Source organism: Microcaecilia unicolor, chromosome 9 (genome assembly GCF_901765095.1).
Source record: "Microcaecilia unicolor chromosome 9, aMicUni1.1, whole genome shotgun sequence".
NCBI classification, from domain to species: Eukaryota; Metazoa; Chordata; class Amphibia; order Gymnophiona; family Siphonopidae; genus Microcaecilia; species Microcaecilia unicolor.
Window position 1 is genome coordinate 8,668,259 of NC_044039.1, and position 14,700 is coordinate 8,682,958.

Genomic DNA, 14,700 nt, shown 5'->3' on the forward strand with positions numbered 1-14,700 from the left:
TTGTCAGGATCACCATCTCGAACTCGGAGAAACTTGTTCAAAAGCAGCAAATCACAACTGCTCAAAAGACTGACCTGCTATTAAACAATGTTCAACTCAAGGTACATTACAATCCCTTTGATTTAAACAGCTCCGAAGTTCAATAAGTCTAATCTTAGGTGTTTGGCACTTTTTTTTAAATCTAACATATTGAAGGAAAACCATGTTGTTTCCATTGTTAAGAGAGATTAAGATTTTACGAGTGCTGTTTTCCAATTTAGAGTTAGATTTATTAAAAGATGCTACCATGTGCTCACAGATATTAACTTTAATTTTATGATGATGGAGCTGTCTATTTGTTTTATATGTATGATGTAAGCTGCATTTTTATTGCGTATGCTCTACTGTAACCCACCAAGAAGGTCAGGATTGCGTGGAATATAAATAAGTAAGAAAGTAAATAATTAATTTACTGCAGGTCCAATTTTATGCAGTGGGATTTATTTATTTATTTTTATTTTAGTTACATTTGTACCCCGCGCTTTCCCACTCATGGCAGGCTCAATGCGGCTTACATGGGGCAATGGAGGGTTAAGTGACTTGCCCAGAGTCACAAGGAGCTGCCTGTGCCTGAAGTGGGAATCGAACTCAGTTCCTCAGTTCCCCAGGATCAAAGTCCACCACCCTAACCACTAGGCCACTCCTCCACTGTTGCTACTATTTGAGATTCTACATGGAATGCTGCTATTCCACTAGCAACATTCCATGTAGAAGTCGGCCCTTGCAGATCACCAATGTGGCCGCGCAGGCTTCTACACGGACCGTGTTGGGTCCTCAATAAAGTTTTTTTTGGAGCATCTCAACCCTGATCCTGGCTTGATCTCTTGAAACTGTGTTTCCACTTGCTTCTCGCTAGTGGAATAGCAACATTCCATGTAGAATCTCCAATAGTAGCAACATTCCATGTGGAATCTCCAATAGTATCTATTTTATTTTTGTTACATTTGTACCCCGCGCTTTCCCACTCATGGCAGGCTCAATGCGGCTTACATGGGGCAATGGAGGGTTAAGTGACTTGCCCAGAGTCACAAGGAGCTGCCTGTGCCTGAAGTGGGAATCGAACTCAGTTCCCCAGGACCAAAGTCCACCACCCTAACCACTAGGCCACTCCTCCACTGTTGCTACTATTTGAGATTTTACATGGAATGTTGCTATTCCACTAGCAACATTCCATGTAGAAGTCGGCCCTTGCAGATCACCAATGTGGCCGCGCAGGCTTCTACATGGAATGTTGCTAGTGGAATAGCAACATTCCATGTAGAATCTCCAATAGTAGCAACATTCCATGTAGAATCTCCAATAGTATCTATTTTATTTTTGTTACATTTGTACCCTGCGCTTTCCCACTCATGGCAGGCTCAATGCGGCTTACATGGGGCAATGGAGGGTTAAGTGACTTGCCCAGAGTCACAAGGAGCTGCCTGTGCCTGAAGTGGGAATCGAACTCAGTTCCCCAGGACCAAAGGTCCACCACCCTAACCACTAAGGCCACTCCTCCACTGTTGCTACTATTTGAGATTCTACATGGAATGTTGCTATTCCACTAGCAACATTCTATGTAGAAGTCGGCCCTTGCAGATCACCAATGTGGCCGCGCAGGCTTCTACATGGAATGTTGCTAGCAACATTCCATGTAGAATCTCCAATAGTATCTATTTTATTTTTGTTACATTTGTACCCTGCGCTTTCCCACTCATGGCAGGCTCAATGCGGCTTACATGGGGCAATGGAGGGTTAAGTGACTTGCCCAGAGTCACAAGGAGCTGCCTGTGCCTGAAGTGGGAATCGAACTCAGTTCCCCAGGACCGAAGTCCACCACCCCAACCACTAGGCCACTCCTCCACTGTTGCTACTATTTGAGATTCTACATGGAATGTTGCTATTCCACTAGCAACATTCCATGTAGAAGTCGGCCCTTGCAGATCACCAATGTGGCCGCGCAGGCTTCTGCTTCTGTGAGTCTGACATCCTGCACGTACGTGCAGGACGTCAGACTCACAGAAACAGAAGCCTGCGCAGCCTTCTACATGGAATGTTGCTAGTGGAATAGCAACATTCCATGTAGAATCTCCAATAGTAGCAACATTCCATGTAGAATCTCCAATAGTATCTATTTTATTTTTGTTACATTTGTACCCTGCGCTTTCCCACTCATGGCAGGCTCAGTGCGGCTTACATGGGGCAATGGAGGGTTAAGTGACTTGCCCAGAGTCACAAGGAGCTGCCTGTGCCTGAAGTGGGACTCAAACTCAGTTCCTCAGTTCCCCAGGACCAAAGTCCACCACCCTAACCACTAGGCCACTCCTCCACGCATATAACGTGTTAGCAGTAATACACTTTAGTAAGCGTCCTTAGTTATTTTTTTTTCCTTCGGTAGGAGGGGTGTACTTATTAGGAAAAGTGGTGCATCCTCTGCTAAAGAAGAACAGCTTTGATCAGGACAAGCTTGAAAGTCACTGGCCAGTATCTAACCTTCCATTTCTAGGAAAATGTATAGAACAAAAACGGTCTGTGTTCAACTCAGCGATTGGCTAGAAGAGAGAAACTGGGTAGATCCACGTCAGTCTGGATTCAGACCCGGTTATGGAATGGAGCTGATCATTTCAGAAACTGAGAGAAGGGATTCGCTTCAGTGTTAGCATTGCTGGATGTCTCAGCTGCTTTTGATACCGTGGACCGCAATATCATGCTAGCACATTTATCAGGAAAAGGTATCAGTGTCACAGTACTTGTCTGGTTCAGATCCTACATATCAGATGGGCAATAGACTGGCAGCACCTCATTGCCACCATGGGTACTGACCACAAGGATCGATAATTAATATCTACCTCAAGCCCTAGCCAAGCTGATTCAGTCGATGGCCACTCAGTTTTACATCTGTGTGAATGACATGCAACTACTCATACCTGTTGAACCAGACTTACCAGCAACCCCGAATAAACTGACTACTTGTTTAACAGCAATTCAAGAATCTGAACCCAAGTAAAACTGAGCTCCTGTGGGCCCCTAACACAAGTGGTCACATACCTGACATCAGAATCACTTTTGGAGCTACGAACTCCCCCTTAAATCACAGGTCAGGAACTTTGGAGTACAGATAGACTCAACACTTATTCTGATCCCCCAAATTCAAGGAAACTTCAGGCTGCTTCTATCATCTGCAACAACTATGCTGTCTCTCTCCATGCATCAGAAAGGGAAGTCTTTTCACCACTGTTCCCTCCAAGCTGAGCAGGAGTTTGGAAACCACATAGGTTTTTAGGTGGTATATAAGTTTTGAAAATAAATTATAAATAACTGCATTGCTGCCGGTGGGTGGTGGTGCTTCGATATTGTGTTTTCATCCCATTTGTACAGGCTGGTGCAGCGGGATGCTATTGGAAGATGAAATTTAGTCATACCTGTTAATTTTCTTTTCTTTCGTCCTCCTGCAGCAGTCTGTGACCCTACCTGGAAGACTTTAGGTCAAGGGTCTCAATGAGTTCTCTGCTTTCTTTCTAGTGGTTAAACGTTGCTTAACTCTAGTAGTGGCCTTTAAGGAGGAAGACATTATTAATTGAAGAAGAAGAAGGACAATACATTTGGTTTAATTACTACTACAGTGGTTTGATGGGACCTTCTGCTGCTTTGGCAGAGATACTGGAGTTTTCCACAGAGCTATATGTTTAGAAGAATCCGCAGCCAAGCGGAGAACTCGAACTCCCCACAGGAAAACACAAGTATAAGTGAGAGTGGGATGTTTGACCACGGAAATTCAAATCCTGCAGACAAGAATCTTAAAAAGCTTGTTTATTGATGAAAAGACTTGACACAACTGTTGTGTTTCGGCCATCAGGCCTGCATCAGGAGTCTTGCTCAATAACGTGTCGTTTATTGAGTCTCAGACGCCAGGAAGAACAGCTGATATGTGCAGTAGGTAGCACGTGATGTGATGATCTGTTGTACGGGTCTTTAGAAAGACCTTTGGTGATGAGCTTGCTAGTAGACAAATCGAGTGTCGTAAAAAGCAGCTCTTATTCCGGTGATGTCACTGGAAAAAGTCAGTTTCTCTACCTCCATCTGCTGTTAGGAAGAGGATACAATTCAATCATACAGGCTGGTGCAGCAGGACTAAAGGAAAGGAAATTTATTTATTGGGATTTATTAACTGCCTTTATGAAGAGATTCACCGATAATTAACAGGTATGACTACCTCATTTTTGCTGCAAGTATTGGTTCTAGATGCAGTTTTCCCAATATTCTAAGTTCACCAAAACACTGCTTTCTGTTGCCATCGTGTTGCATAAGAGAATAGACTTGCTCTTTTCAGTTTCAAATTGTAGCAGAAACATTTTAAATGTTGTGAAACCAAGAATTAAAAATAAAAACAAAACAAAAAAACCACCTTTCATCCAGTGGAATGAATTATTAGTTGTTTCATGCATGGATGCTTGTCAGAAGGCTTCAGAATTTGCTTATGGAAGAGGAGGAAGTATTGTCACAACCCAATGTGGATGGTTGAGTCTAGAGCTCTGCACAACCCACCGCTCTTTTTGTATTTGTTTAAGCTATAATAACATCTGTACTTCTGTTTTGACCACAAGGTATGACTTCAGTAGTCGCCGAACATGGCAGAGAGGAAAATAAAATGCTTGCTGTCATGGAGTATGCATACATATGTGGTGGAGGAAACCACAGAGACTCTGGCAGTATGGTGGATGTTTGTCAAGCTTAGGAAGCTGAAGGCCAAGATCCAGGGAACTGTGGGAACAACAATAGGAAAGCAGCTGAACTTACTGGTGATCAAAGGGGGAGTGAGATGTGATTCCAAAGAGAGGTCAGAGACTGGATCAAGGATTTGAAGCAGGAGCTGTGTAGGACCGTGGCAGAATTTGGCAAGAGAATAAAAGAAGCCGAAACTGAGGTCGAGGAGCAGGGTGAGGATATCATGGCATTGGAATAGTGACTATGCTCCTTGGAAGACGTGCTGGAGGAACTTGAGAATAGGTCCCATTGACAGAACGTAAGAGTCCTAGATGTGGCCAAGTTCCTTGATTGTACAACTGAGGTACCGAAGCTTTCTATTTTTATTTTAAAGGAAGTGGGAATGAAAGCTATAGAAACGGCCATAAAAATGGAGCACATAGGGCCCCCAGGCCCATGTGCAACAATTTGTAATTGGAATATCATGATGTGCTTTCATGACTGTGCCACAAAGGAAAGGATAGTGGCAAAAGTGAGAGCATTGATCACTATTACATGACAAACGTATTACACCATCCACATTGCAGAAGCGATGTGCCATGAAAGGGAAGGGGGAAAGGGAAATGGGACATATATACAGGTACTTATTTTTGCACCTGGGGCAATGGAGGGTTAAGTGACTTGCCCACAGTCACAAGGAGCTGCAGTGGGAATCGAACCCAGTTCCCCAGGATCAAAGTCACTAACCACTAGGCTACTAGAGCTAAATTGAAAGCAAAGAACATATGATACAGATGAACTTCCTCTTTGGCTTTACTTCTCCTTTTAAAGCTAGAACTCATGAGGAGGATGTAGTCATTGTCTGCAGTGGGAATAACTTGGATGGAGGAAGCATGGACAATGCCAACTTTGCAGCAGAGAGACAGACCCAGATGACAGCTAGTTGGAAGATAGAGGTTTTGGTGGCAGATAGAAGAGATGGGCATCAGTGACAGAGCTTCCAGCAATGATTTCTCTTAGAAGATCAGGACAACAGGGACAATTTTTTTAAAGGTCTAAGAGAACAAATACGAACCCAGACCCTTAATCTAGATTCTATGAAAGATGGAGATAGGAGAAGAACGGAGAGGAAGAGGTTTCATCAGTTTATTAGAAACTTTAATGTGCTAGACATATGAAGGGTTATGAATGGAGGGGCAAGGAATTTTTGTTCACTGCCTCATGGATCCTTTTCTTGCACTGACTTCATCCTGGTAGAATAGAGCCCCTCTCCCCAGGGACAGGAAGCAAATGTTGAGATAGTTACTTGACCAACCATGCTTCAACATGGATTGAGCTGATGGAGGAAGACACAGGTAGGAGATTATGGTGAATAAATTATAGTTTATTGGAAGATGAAACTATAGTTGCACAATGAAGAGAAAAATATTAAAAATATTTAAAGGAAAATATTGATGGGGAGATCATGGAGGCAGTTCTATGGGAAGACTTTAAAGCCGTCATACATGGTCGCTTAATTATGCGGGAGGTGAAAAGAGAAATTGCAAAAGGCAGAGATGCTAAAATAAAAGATTAAATAAAGACTAAGTCCAGGTGGCTCCATCTTAGGGGACACGGTTTCAATTGGAGGTGGAGAGAGTGAAATTGAAGAAATTAATAATTAGCAAAACAAACCTTCTTTGAGTATGGAGATAAGGTGGGCAAACTGCTGACCTCCAAATTGGAATAAAAATGAGAGATGGCCCAAGTCTTCGGGGTTTTGAAGGGAAAGGTTATAATGAGTGCAAGGCATAGCTTTTTAAACCTTTATCAGGTTTTATATAGAGCTTGGCCCTCAAGCGAAGACAGACAATATAGACAGTTACCTGGGTCCATAAATTTGTGGTACTTAATCCCAGAGGAATGAGATATCTAGGTAGGTGTGATCTGGGAGGCTGTTTGTTCACTTAAGCTAGAAACTTTCCTGAGATCAGATGGCCCATTGGCCAAGTTTTGTATAAACCTTTGGAGAGATACAGGTGGCCAGGTAGAAAAAGCAACGGTGAAAGCTAGAAGGATGCTTGGGTGCTTAGGAAGAGGAATGGCCAGCAGGAAGAAGGAGGTGATTACGCCTTTGTATAAGACTCTGGTGAGACCTCATTTAGAATATTGTAAATAGTTCTTAAGACCGCACTTCAAAAAGATTTAAACAGAATGGAGTCTGTCCAGAGGGTGACTGCTAAAATGGTCAGTGGTCTTCATCATAAAGCGTGTGGGGGGAAAACTTGAAGATCTGAAAATGTATACTTTGGAAGAAAGCTGAGAGAGGGGAGATATGGAGGCGTATTTTCAAAGTACTTAGACTTACAAAGTTACATAGTAACCTATAGACATCATCGAATCATCAAGAACATTTCTAAACCTGCATTACCCAAACTGTAAAGGACTAAGATACAAATCAAGATATGCATCCAGCTTTTCCTACGTTTGCACCCAGCTCTGGAATGCTTTACCTAGAAACATTAGAACTGTGAACACCTATCTAAAATTTCGAAAAGACCTCAAGACTCACCTCTTCTGGAAAGCCTACCCAGCAGACTCGAACTAATTCATGAACAATGCATCACATCTTTTGATCTAAGAAATGAACAGTACCCCTTCTACATAATCCTATTACTTCAAACTGTACGAATTTTACCACTCCAGGTATAATTAAGTGTACTTCTACCCTTATCCTACTCTGTGTTGCTCACTAGAAGCTGTAGTCCTATCCCTGGAGACTTATCAGCCTCATTGGGATTACTTCACTCCATATGCTACTATATATTCGTCCCAGAGTTGTTTTCTCTTTTCCGGAACCTTATCAGCTTCCTTCCACCTACTGTTACTCTATTTTCCACTCTGTATATATTCCCGGAGTTGGTACTCTCCTCTCCGGAACCTGTAAGCCACATTGAGCCTACTGCTATGTGGGAAAATGTGGGATACAAATGTGATAAATAAATAAATAGTGCTTTGAAAATGAGCCCCATGATAGTCATTTAAATACCTCCATTTCATAAAGGCACATGAAAAGAGTCTTTCACATTCATCCTGTGCCCCCTCATTCCAGTGTTTCCTTTCATTTGAAAGGGGACAGACTCAGGAGTATCCTAAAGATACCCCATCCCCACCCCACGCCTAGGTGGCAATGAAAAGCAAATGGGAGGCTTAGTACTTCCAAATTTCCTAAAATACTTCTAGGTGGTGCAGCTCTGCACTGTGTACAGTTGGTAAAAGTAAGTGCTTATTTGTACCTGTGGCAACTGAGGGTTAAATGACTTGCTCAGGGTCACAAGGAGTTGCAGTGGGAATTGAACCCAATTCCCCAGGATCAAAGTCCACTGCACTAACCACTAGGCTACTCCTCCAATAGCAACATTCCATGTAGAATCTTCAAATAGTAGCAACATTCCAGAATCTCAAATAGGGAAAGGGAAATGGGACTTGATATACTGCCTTTCTGAGGTTTTTGCCACTACATTCAAAGCAGTTTACATATATTCAGGTACTTATTTTGTTCCAGGAGCAATGGAGGGTTAAGTGACTTGCCCAGAGTCACAAGGAGCTGCAGTGGGAATTGAACTCAGTTCCCCAGGATCAAAGTCTACTGCACTAACCACTAGGCTACTCCTCCATTGGCAGCATTCCACGTAGAAGCCTGCCCTTGCAGATCAGCAATGCGGCCGCGCAGGCTTCTGTTTCTTTGAGTCTGACATCCTGCACGTACTTGCAGGACGTCAGACTCACAGAAACAGAAGCCTGCGCGGCCGCATTGCTAATCTGCAAGGGCAGGCTTCTACATGGAATGTTGCTAGTGGGATAGCAACATTCCATGTAGAATTTCAGATAGTCGCAACAGAATCTCAAATAGTAGCAACATTCCATGTAGAATCTCAAATAGGGAAATGGGACCTGATATACTGTCTTTCTGTGGTTTTTGCAACTACTTTTAAAGCAGTTTACATAGTACATGCAGGTACTTATTTGTACCTGGGGCAATGGAGGGCTAAGTGACTTGCTCAGAGTCGCAAGGAGCTGCAGTGGGAATTGAACCCAGTTCCCCAGGATCAAAGTCCGCTGCACTAACCACTAGGCTACTCCTCCACTCCTGTCCTCACTGTACCTAATTTCTTTCAAGGCTTGAAAAGCTGTCTTTTTTTTTTTTTTTTTTTTTTAAATCATAGTTGCTTCCAGAATGAACATCCTGCTTCTCGGTACGGGCGTGGGTGTACTTTGAACTTTGGTATCTCATTCACTCATTAGTTCCAGTTTGTTCTTCTTTTTCATGTTTAGTCAACTCTTTTGTATGGGCCTTTTCTAGAACCAGCTGTCAGAATACATCTGTTCCTTTTGTTTCCGATACCATGCTTGAATTCATTGCGGTGCTCTTCTGCTACCTGACATAAAAAGCAAACTTATTGGCCATGTGGTCTGCATCCATATGGCTGAATACTAGTTGCACAATAGACGCAATTGTTACCCAGATTCTGGACATATGTCCACGGACAGAGGAAAGCTGTTGAATACTGAGGGGTAGAATTTGGAGAGAGATGCTGCTAATCTATAGACATCCAAGACTAATGATTGATCTCCTGGGTGTGTCTAGCATTAGCGTCTGCTAAAAAGTGTACGCGCCTGCAGCGCGGCTTAGTAAACAGAGCCCCTAGTGCATCCTAAATCAATTACGTTAACCTGCAAATTAATACGTGTTAAGTCGACTAGCTTGCGTTAAACTATTTTATTAAAACAAAGTGTAAATTGAATTGAAAAAAGTCCAGAAAACATGAAAAGTCCTAAATGAACCAAAACTTTTGCCTTGTGTACATCTTTATTAATGCTCTCTTCTTAACAGTCGCCTGTGTTGTGCTATGTTTTATATTCTTTGGGGTAATATCGAGCCCGCAGTGATCAGTTCTTTTTAAACTGTGGCCAAAAAAATTTAAAAAAATCCGGATTTTCAGCAGCAGTATCCAGTTTTGTTTATTTGCATCCTTGCTCTATTGCTCTTAGTCCAAAGGCATCAAAGTGGTTTGCAGACAGATAGATAAATAAATATTTATTTATCTTCTATGTATGTAAAAGTGCAAAATTAATAAGAACAGAAATACATAAATACACAAAGGATTGTGAGCCCACTAGGAACAGAGAAAGTACCTACATATAATATATGTAAACCGCTCTGGCTGTACCACAGAAAGGCAGTATATTAAATCCAGTGGAGGAGTAGCTTAGTGGTTAGTGCAGCGGAATTTGATCCTGGGGAACTGGGTTCAATTCCCACTACAGCTCCTTGTGACTCTGGGCAAGTCACTTAACCCTCCATTGCCCGCAGGTACAAATAAGTACCTGTATATACTATGTAAACCTCTTTGAATGTAGTTGCAAAACAAACACAGAAAGACGTTACATCAAGTCCCATTTCCCTTTCCCTATTTGAGATTCTACATAGAATGTTGCTAGTGGAACTGGGTTTGTTGCCCACTGCAGCTCCTTGTAACTCCTGGTAAGTCACTTAAGTCTCCATTGCCTCAGGTATAAAATAAGTGCCTGTATATAATATGTAAACTGCTTTGGATGTAACCACAGAAAGGTGTTATATCGAGCTCCTTTTCCTTTCCTTTCCATGACCCTCTACAATTTTACATAAATACAGTAAAATGAATAGTGACTGCTGCTGAATATCTGGAGTCTGCCTTTTTTCTGATCGGAGTTATGTGGACAGTTATAAGTGCCAGCTCTTCCCCAGCTCCATCCTGGCAATATCTGGATCATGCTGCTGAGTATTGGGCAGACCTTGCATCAAAATAAATCTTTTTGATTAATGGCTCCTTAATTTTTATGTTTGAAAAATAATGGAGGTGTTTTTCTTCATCTAGCTACAGGGCAGTGATCCAGATATGACATGTGTGATGCGCGAAATGAGTGGCCAAGAAAGTAGACTTCAAAGCACTCTGTAGGGATTCTTGCTAAAATGTATTGCTCTTGACCAACAAAAATTTCTTTATATTTAGATGCTGGCATCTCCATCACCATCTTCATCAGGTCAGCTGTCTCAGTTTGGGGCAAGTTTATACGGGCAACAAAGTAAGAACTTAACTCATTATGGATGTTTATCAATGTTTAAAATTATAATTTGTATTCATTAAGAACACAGTCTTCTCAGGTAAGTGTTTGCATGGGTTGATACTGAAGAATCATGTAACCTGTTGACTTACTCAAGAAGCTTTACATTTAGGATCTGTTCTGCCGTGGGGCAAGTCGTTAGCTGTTGACGATTTGCTCCAGCAGTCTGTCACTTTTTATCTACTACTTCCTGAGAAAGGGGCTGCTTCTGCTTACTCTGTTTTGTTTTTTTGTCATTTGTTATAAATTGGTTGTTGCTTCTTTCACTTTTCCCATATTCTGTGACATTAGAATCCCTAGTTTTCTGTAATCAGTTTGGATATACCTTTGAAGAACATAAGATTGTGTATTACATGTCGTGTTAGGGCAAAAGCAGACGAACAGAGCCTCTATGCCCGGAAATGCAGTCAAAAAAGGAGTAAAGGATGAAACAAACGATGATCAGTGATTGGGATGAGGTCTTCCAATCTTTACACAGGTGCTTTTAATAAAGATTGGAAGACCTCATCCCCATAACTGATTGTTGTTTGTCTCATCCTCTACTCCTTTTTTTACTTGCATGTCATTTTTACATCATGGGAAGGTGGCAATTTGAACCAAAAATTACTTCAAGAAGAACAAAGATATATTTTCGAGTACAATACAGTCCACCCACGTGGCCTTAATCAGTTTCTTGACATTATAGTGTATTTATAACCAGGGCAGTTACTGTTTTTCATATATATTCTTTTATATATATTTTTGGTTTGAGTATATCATTATATTGTTTGATTCTTTGTATATATTTTTTGATACTGGCGATCCCTTCGTATCACATTTTATACATTTTTTACTGCTACATCCTTGGTACATACAGAGTTACAAAAAAAAGCAAAACAGCGAAGATGACTAACAAAAACAAAAATAATCAAAAATTAAAAACAAGAAAAAAATCAAATTTGTATTTAAAAATACAAATGCATAAAAAATAATAATAAAAAATATGAAAAAGACGACACTTGTTTATTAAAAAATTAAAACACTTTATTAACCAAAGGATAGCAGGGAGAAAGGGACTCGACACAGCTGTGTTTCGGCCGAGCAGGCCTGCGTCAGGAGTCTATTCAAATCAAAACATATAAATAACATAAAATGAATAAAAGCATATAGATATAAAGAGACATTACAAATATTTAAAACATTCACCTATTGCAAGAGAAGTTGTCAGTTGAACATAAAACCAAAATATGGTGGTCGAATATTGACTAAACTGTCCTGTTACATTTTTCTTGGTTTTAATTTTTGATTATTTTTGTTTTTGTTAGTCATCTTCACTGTTTTGCTTTTTTGGTGTTTTTTGCGAAGACTGGTTTCTTCTGTTTTTTTGTAGTACATACAGAGTTACATCAGACCATGTTTCTCAGGTTCATAGAAGATTATCAGTTCTATTTTACTGTATTTATATTATTTTATTTTATTATAGTTTTTCCTTTTTATTTCTTTTTGGTATCCTTCCCTTTAATTTTTAAGAGGTTCTTCTGTTTAATAATTTTTAAGCATTTTTTATGAATTTGGTTTTTTTTCTTTTTGACCCCACGTGAGGTCCCGGTGTCATTTTAAACAGTGGAACTGTACAGATACTTACAATCGGATGATTTTCAATGATTTGCAAAGGAAAGAGATATAGATTTAGGGCTTCTTTTACAAAGCCACACTAGCGATCCCGCAAGGCAAATTAGCGGAAGCCCATAGGAATTGAATGGGCTTCCTGTCATTTGCTGCACAGCTTTGTAAAAGAAGCCCTTCATTTATTTTTGAGGTGCTTTTAGTTTTATGTTGAAAAGGGACTGCTATGTCTTAAAAAAAAACAGTTGTTTTAAAGTAATTTTTTTCAGTGTTTTTAGTCTACATATGATCTCTGTGGCCCCCTCTTTTTGAGGCATGCACTACATAAGTACATAAGTAGTGCCATACTGGGAAAGACCAAAGGTCCATCTAGCCCAGCATCCTGTCACCGACAGTGGCCAATCCAGGTCAAGGGCACCTGGCACGCTCCCCAAACGTAAAAACATTCCAGACAAGTTATACCTAAAAATGCGGAATTTTTCCAAGTCCATTTAATAGCGGTCTATGGACTTGTCCTTTAGGAATCTATCTAACCCCTTTTTAAACTCCGTCAAGCTAACCGCCCGTACCACGTTCTCCGGCAACGAATTCCAGAGTCTAATTACACGTTGGGTGAAGAAACATTTTCTCCGATTCGTTTTAAATTTACCACACTGTAGCTTCAACTCATGCCCTCTAGTCCTAGTATTTTTGGATAGCGTGAACAGTCGCTTCACATCCACCCGATCCATTCCACTCATTATTTTATACACTTCTATCATATCTCCCCTCAGCCGTCTCTTCTCCAAGCTGAAAAGCCCTAGCCTTCTCAGCCTCTCTTCATAGGAAAGTCGTCCCATCCCCACTATCATTTTCGTCGCCCTTCGCTGTACCTTTTCCAATTCTACTATATCTTTTTTGAGATACGGAGACCAGTACTGAACACAATACTCCAGGTGCGGTCGCACCATGGAGCGATACAACGGCATTATAACATCCGCACACCTGGACTCCATACCCTTCCTAATAACACCCAACATTCTATTCGCTTTCCTAGCCGCAGCAGCACACTGAGCAGAAGGTTTCAGCGTATCATCGACGACGACACCCAGATCCCTTTCTTGATCCGTAACTCCTAACGCGGAACCTTGCAAGACGTAGCTATAATTCGGGTTCCTCTTACCCACATGCATCACTTTGCACTTGTCAACATTGAACTTCATCTGCCACTTGCACGCCCATTCTCCCAGTCTCGCAAGGTCCTCCTGTAATCGTTCACATTCCTCCTGCGACTTGACGACCCTGAATAATTTTGTGTCATCGGCGAATTTAATTACCTCACTAGTTATTCCCATCTCTTGGTCATTTATAAATACATTAAAAAGCAACGGACCCAGCACAGACCCCTGCGGGACCCCACTAACTACCCTCCTCCACTGAGAATACTGGCCACGCAATCCTACTCTCTGCTTCCTATCTTTCAACCAGTTCTTAATCCATAATAATACCCTACCTCCGATTCCATGGCTCTGCAATTTCTTCAGGAGTCTTTCGTGCGGCACTTTGTCAAACGCCTTCTGAAAATCCAGATATACAATATCAACCGGCTCCCCATTGTCCACATGTTTGCTTACCCCCTCAAAAAAATGCATTAGATTGGTGAGGCAAGACTTCCCTTCACTAAATCCGTGCTGACTTTGTCTCATCAGTCCATGTTTTTGTATATGCTCTGCAATTTTATTCTTAATAATAGCTCATTTAGTAAGATCTGTACCAGTAGATCCTTAAAGTTATGATGTATGAAGCATGTTTTCCTTCTAATATGCAGGCTGTTTTTATAGTGAGACTGGTACGAATCTGATCTAATATTGGCATTTTTTATACTGCCTTTTCTGAAAGAATTGGACCCAAAGCAGTTTACAAAAGATCAGAAAATAGTTTCTAAACCAGACATTAGTTAAAAAAAACTTGTGAAATTAACCTAATTAGTCCTTGCAAGATGACCCTCCTGTTTCACTTGTTTTCCCCTTATATGAGATCTTTACCAGCTGGTCCTTTAAATAATAATTTTTTTCTAGCTTTTTTTTTTTTCCCCCTCTTATGGGTATTATGCAGTGAGGTCAGCACCAGATGACCCTGTAAATTACAGAGTGCACTTGGAGACATAGCTGCCTTTATTGAATCTTTTAATATATTTATTAAGCTCCTGTATTTATCATCCTGTTTTTATACAGCTCATTGAGCTCTGGA

General features: G+C 41.0%; 1 protein-coding gene across 6 annotated transcripts in view; it reads left to right on the top strand.

Annotated features, from left to right (window-relative positions):
• The window catches only part of CNOT2 (CCR4-NOT transcription complex subunit 2), a 156,103-nt gene that overhangs the window by 54,778 nt on the left and 86,625 nt on the right, over positions 1 to 14,700 (top strand). For all 6 annotated transcript variants that reach the window (XM_030214116.1, XM_030214114.1, XM_030214110.1 and 3 more), the window contains one exon: positions 10,755 to 10,827. In XM_030214116.1, the coding sequence (XP_030069976.1) occupies positions 10,755 to 10,827 (73 nt within the window). The remainder of the gene's footprint in view (positions 1 to 10,754; positions 10,828 to 14,700) is intronic.